The following is a 6,000-nucleotide window of genomic DNA, read 5'->3' on the forward strand; positions in this document are numbered from 1 at the left end:
TGGTTTGATATGTCAGAGATACTTTGTCCCAGCAAAGCATCAGGTCTGTCTCCTAATCCTAAAGATATGAAGTAAATGGCTGCATGCAGAAAAATTGGTATTTTTAGGGATCGTTACAAATTTATTTAAAGTAACTAAATGTTTGACTTTGTAGAATGCTTAGTCGTCTTAGCTTTTTATTTATTCCTGTCGTGGTTCTGAAGTTGCCTCATCCCAATAGCATTAAACTAAAAAATTCAGAAGACTTTCTTTGCTGTCTATGTCTTGAAATAGGATTTTTCTTTCTTTTTTTTTTTTTTTTTCCTGTCGATTTAGATTTATGCAAGCAGGCACCAGCCTGCAGTGGACAGACTCTGTGTTGGCATCCGTCCTGGAGAGGTAGGTTGTTCAATAAGACTAGATTACATTCCATGGCTCTTTTCAGATTTCATGCCCCTGCTGATATGCAAGTTGGAAATACTAAAGAATGTGATAAATTTTGTAATTTAGTGCTTTGGTCTTTTGGGAGTGAATGGTGCTGGCAAAACAACAACGTTCAAAATGCTGACTGGAGATACTGATGTGACATCTGGAGATGCTGTAGTGGCTGGCAATAGGTAAGTACCTTAAAAAAAAAAAAAAAAAGTCTGTGACAGTCCATTTACTGGGATAGAACTGCCCAGTTCATAGTCTCAATAACCCAGCAGCTCTTTTCCAGTTTTATGGCACTGAGAGAGACCACAGCTAACACACACTGGCACTTTATACTTTTAACACTCTGTTGCAAAATCTGTGGGTAAGTTATAGTAATGCTGACAGTTGGACAAGGCAATCAGATCTAATGGCCAGAGCTCACAAACGTAAGATAACCAGTCTTTTGAGACTTTGAAACCTACTTTGAGCTTTGGGACTTTTCTCTGGCTGTTTCTAGTATCTTTATTTACACAGTGCTGGCATAATGTCCTGAGTTAATACAGCGTGATCTGGTATTCACTTATGTTAGTTTAGTTCCAGGTGGTGTGTCTTTGTTAAGTGTAGTTTGGATTTGGTTCTTTGTCCATTTATGTGATTTGAACAATAGCTATTTTGTTGCCAGGACATGGTCCTGGGCAAACTGCTGTATGTGACCCTGCTCAAGCAGGATGAGTGGACAAGATGACCTCTAGAGGCCCCTTCCAACTGCAACTGTTCTATGATTCTGTACTTCTCCTACTATTACTACCAACAGAGTGTTAGCCTTGTGTCTTACCTGTCTGGTCCCAGTGACCACACTCTGAGATGAAACTGACTGATTTTTTTTCTTCTAGAAATAAACACCATTTGTAAAAAATATGATCTGAGTGGCTGTTCAAAGAACTTCTTGTTAAGTTATACTTAAATAGGAAAATGGCTGAGGGGAAAAAGGCTTACGCTCTTAGCCAGGACTAAGGTGATTTAGATGACAATATATTCCTTGCTATCCTGTACAGACAGGTATTTTAGTAGGATGTTGTATCAGGAAGAATTCATTCTCCTCTTACAAGAATTGTTGCCCCAGAAAAGAAAGGTTTTCTTTTGAAGTGACCATCTCTGTGTTAAAGACAGTGTTATAGATATAAAATTCTTTTATTTGTTTCTCCAGCATATTGACCCACATTTCTAATGTTCATCAAAACATGGGATACTGCCCTCAGTTTGATGCCATTGATGACCTGCTCACAGGACGAGAACATCTCTACTTATATGCACGCCTGCGGGGAGTTCCAGCAGAGGAAATCAAGAGGGTAAAGCATTCTTGCTTTTGACATATACATAGTTAGAGTGAATATTTGTGATGATTAACTGGGTTCATGACATGCCAAGGGCCAGAATTTCCAAAGTGGCCTTGCCATTCTGTGTCTTGAAGTCCTGGAAATGGTTCCTGTCATTTGGACAGTTAAGTACAAGACTGCACTACCAAATGGCATTAATGGTACTTGCAAAACTGTGGTGCCAACTGTGGAAGGCTAAAGATGCAATTGGTATGACTCAGAACTGCACTGGTTGCTGTTTTGTTCTTGTCTTTAAAGTTGTTTATGTATGGGAAAGAAAACGTGGAGAAGATTCCAGAAGAAAATAATTTAAATTCTTGCACAAATAGGAAGTTTACAGCTGAGGCTGATTTATGGCTTTCCCTCAAGTAGTTAGAATTCCCCTCATCACAATAAATGTTTTGGACTCCCCTGCTCCAGTTCTAAAATGAATGTACTAAAACCCAGGGGATTGCCATGTCTCTGCCATAAGAGGGATGCATCAGCAATCCTGTCTGTTATGCATTAGCTGCTCTGTGAAAAAGACGGTCTTTCTCATAGGTTGCTGAATGGGGCATTCAGAAGCTGGGACTTCCTATGTATGCAGATCACCTGGCTGGTACCTACAGTGGTGGCAACAAGCGCAAGCTCTCCACTGCCATTGCACTGATAGGCTGCCCACCACTCGTTTTGCTAGTAAGTGTCATGGTATCATAGCTCTGTGGTAGTTCAACAGAACATCTCATAAAACTACATGCTAAAGAGGTACAAGGCTGTTTATGACAGTCCTTGCAAGCTCCTTTCTGCCCTCGACTTACATCTACTTCAAGGTAATTTTGAGTTCTTTAATTTCAGGGACAGACTGGGATGCTTAGCTAAGTTTTCAATGGACCCCAAGTGATTATGAAAGAAAGATCTTCAACAAAGAATGGTTTGAGATAAAAACTATAACCCAGACAAATCTGAATTTAAATCCATGTTTGGTTTCAGCCTGCCTTTTCTTGTCAGAGTCCAACCACTCATGTAAAAGATGATCTTACGACATACCTTGCTGCTTTATCCAGCAGAACAGAGGAAGAGAGCTACCCTTTTGCAGCCTTTAATACCTTTGGAATAAATTATACAAGTTTAGACTGAACTATACAAATATGTGGTGGGTTGTCCCTGGCTGGACACCAGGTGACCACCAAAGCTCCTCCATCACTTACCCTCCTCAGCTGGACAAGGGAGAGAAAATATAATGAAAGGCTCATGGGTCAAGATAAGGATAGGGGGAGATCACTCGCCAATTACCGTCACGGGCAAAACAGACTCAACTTGGGGAAATTAGTTTAATTTACTACCAATCAAATCAGAGAAGGGTAATGAGAAATAAAACCTCTTACAAGAGTTGTTGCCAAGATTTTTATCTGAAGTGTCCATCTCTGTCTTAAAGCTAGTATTATAGATATGACCTCTAATGTTCATCAAAACATGAGAGCCAAACTTGACACAATTGCAGTAGCAGTAACTTCTACTGCATGAGCCTCTTCCCATTTATTTCTATTTTGAGTCCTAAATGTTTTTATAATGGAGTATCACAAATGCTTACATTTTTGATATCTAAGACCTTAGACTGTGGACTGCCTTTGTCATAATGGTCACTGCATTCCCTTCCCTTTAGCTGTGCCCTACAGAGACAGCATTATATTCTTACCTGCAGTTTTTTGTACTTGTTTCCTTACTGCTTTGTGCCAAGAATTACATTAGTATCTATTCACTCATAGGCTTCTCAAGGTGCATGTGCTTTCTCAAGGCACAGATTTCAGTAGGGAAGCAGCTGTATGCTAAGGCCCAAACACACAATGACTTGATTCTAAATAGATTTTCTTTTTGTTATCTGTTTCTCTGACTCTGATTGTCTTAACATTTCCTTTATAGGATGAACCAACTACTGGAATGGACCCTCAATCCCGGCGCCTCCTGTGGGACTCTATTGTCAGCGTGCTCAGAGATGGGCGAGCTGTGGTTCTAACTTCACACAGGTAAAAAGAGTTAGAATTCAGAATCCCAGAGTAGCTGAAGTTCATCTGCTGGCTTTTACCTCAAATATCTGTTCTCTGCTTTTAAAAGTATGGAAGAATGTGAAGCCCTCTGTACTCGTTTAGCCATCATGGTAAAAGGTACCTTCAAATGCCTGGGCACAATTCAGCAGCTAAAATACAAGTAAGTAGAATATTTTTACGGTGTTTTTTTAATTGGAAAACTTAGTGTATGTGACATGTACCGTTCTTAATACAGCAATCCAATATGAAGAGCTGTTGTTTAAACAGACCCATTTCTGGATGCAACTCTATGGTATCCTAGACAATTTGAGCAGACCTCATCCTCATTTCAACTCTGTTATGCTACGCACCATTTCTGCAGGGCAAATACAGAGCTTCCTACAAAGCTAGATCTTATTCCTTATCTTTCAGATATTAATATTTTCATAGCTGCTGAAAATGAATTTCCTTCCTGAATAATGAAACCATCTCTTCATCCAATTCCCAAATCCCCATGTGCTTCCCAGGTTTGGAGATGGCTACATTGTCACTCTGAAAATCAAAGCTCCAAAGTCTGGGCTGCCTCCAGATCCTACTCCTGCTGAGCAATTCATACGCCTGAACTTCCCAGGCAGTTTACAGAGAGAGAAACATTACAACATGCTGCAGTATCAGATTTGCTCCTCCTCTCTGGCTAAGATTTTTCGGTTAATAATCTCCAATAAGGAAAACTTGCATATTGAAGAATATTCTGTGTCTCAAACAACTTTAGATCAGGTGAGTGAAAAATAAAGCATCCATGCAAAATCCTGTCTGGCAAGAATTAGGCAATGCAATAGGGATGTATCCAAACAACCAAAGGACCAAACTGTTCAGAGTAGAGAATCATCTTGCACCTCTTTCTCAGGCAAAATTCCCATCAGGGAGAGTGGATCAGATATGAAATCTGTAACTAATCCTTGTGTAAATAGGTGCTATTTGATATCTGGTAAGAGAGTGGTTCCCAGACACCAGAATTTATACAACCCATTCCTTCAGGAGCAGCAGTCTGAGCAAGGTCAGCTATTCAGAATGAGGCTTGCTGAGCTGGGAATAATGTTTTATTTAAAATAAGAGATTTGGACTGTGTTGTGTCAGAGATACTGTGACATCTAGTTAAATGTTTATATGTTTCTGTCACATACTTTTATACAGGAGCAATTAGGCACACAAAACCTAGAAAGCCCACTGTGATTGTTGGCAACACCCACTTGCTAGAGGGTAGTGGCCCCATGAACCTGCTTTCCTAAGTAGCTGAGGATCCACATATGCAAAGCTGGTTTTGATGGGAATGCTAGAGACACATTCCTCGCTGCCTTACAGCTTCCTACTAAAATATTCTGTCTCAACCAAACTCACTTATGTTGTGCAAGCCATGCAAACCTTGCTGAACCCATCTCCTGCTTAAGAAAAAATGGGATTTTAGTTGCAAGTAAGTGCATCCAAAGGAAAGAATTTGCAAGGAAGTTTATCAAAATAAAGAAGAAATTAATGAACCTTGCTAATACACAGTGTCTCAGTTCAGCTCACATCTATAGATTCCCCTTTCTGTCTCTTCCCTGCGGAGGCCAAGAGGATGCAAATGTACAGAGACGTTCCACTAACTCATCTCAGCTGATGAGATGGTGACATTTTCTGCTTTCCTCACACAGGTTTTTGTGAACTTTGCTAAACAGCAGATGGAGGATGAGGAAATTCCTTTGCATCCCCGTGCAGCTGGAGCCAGCCGAGAAGCAAAGGTGTCCCCTGCTTTGCATCAGCAGGCAGTTGCATAAACTATTCCTATAGTCACTAGCTCTTAGATTGTGCACAGTGCAAAGATGTGCTATACCAGAGCAGTACAAGGGTAAAACAAAGGTTCCCACACTCAGTATTATACTGATTTTTTGCACCTTTCTGAGCACTGTGCTCACAACAGCAACAGCCCTAGCAACAGCCAACTTCTACTGCTCTACCAGGAACACCACATGCTGAAAGTGTCAAAGGAAAGGCAGGTCCTTGCTATAAACAAAATCTTCTTCTAACATAAATTGCATTATAAGGTACAAGAAGAGAAGTCTCATTCCTCCTTGTTGACATGTAAAGAGCATTAAAGATAGTTTATCTGTCTGGTCCTTTCAGGCTGGTAGGTTTTTCTTGTTTAACTCTTAAGTCAACTGCTAGTCAGCAGACAGGTCCCAAGGCAGAAA

At 40.4% G+C, this 6,000-nt stretch overlaps 1 protein-coding gene across 1 annotated transcript in view; it reads left to right on the forward strand.

Annotated features, from left to right (window-relative positions):
• The window catches only part of ABCA4 (ATP binding cassette subfamily A member 4), a gene marked incomplete at both ends in the record, with an annotated part of 55,039 nt that extends 49,453 nt beyond the window's left edge, over nt 1-5,586 (forward strand). The window contains 8 exons of the mRNA XM_082002756.1: nt 316-378; nt 490-596; nt 1,601-1,742; nt 2,310-2,444; nt 3,669-3,772; nt 3,861-3,953; nt 4,300-4,549; nt 5,464-5,586. Of these exons, the coding sequence (XP_081858882.1) occupies nt 316-378; nt 490-596; nt 1,601-1,742; nt 2,310-2,444; nt 3,669-3,772; nt 3,861-3,953; nt 4,300-4,549; nt 5,464-5,586 (1,017 nt within the window). The remainder of the gene's footprint in view (nt 1-315; nt 379-489; nt 597-1,600; nt 1,743-2,309; nt 2,445-3,668; nt 3,773-3,860; nt 3,954-4,299; nt 4,550-5,463) is intronic.
• Nucleotides 5,587-6,000: the final 414 nt, after the last annotated feature.

This window comes from Phaethon aethereus (assembly GCF_964289735.1).
Source record: "Phaethon aethereus genome assembly, chromosome: 8".
NCBI classification, from domain to species: domain Eukaryota; kingdom Metazoa; phylum Chordata; class Aves; order Phaethontiformes; family Phaethontidae; genus Phaethon; species Phaethon aethereus.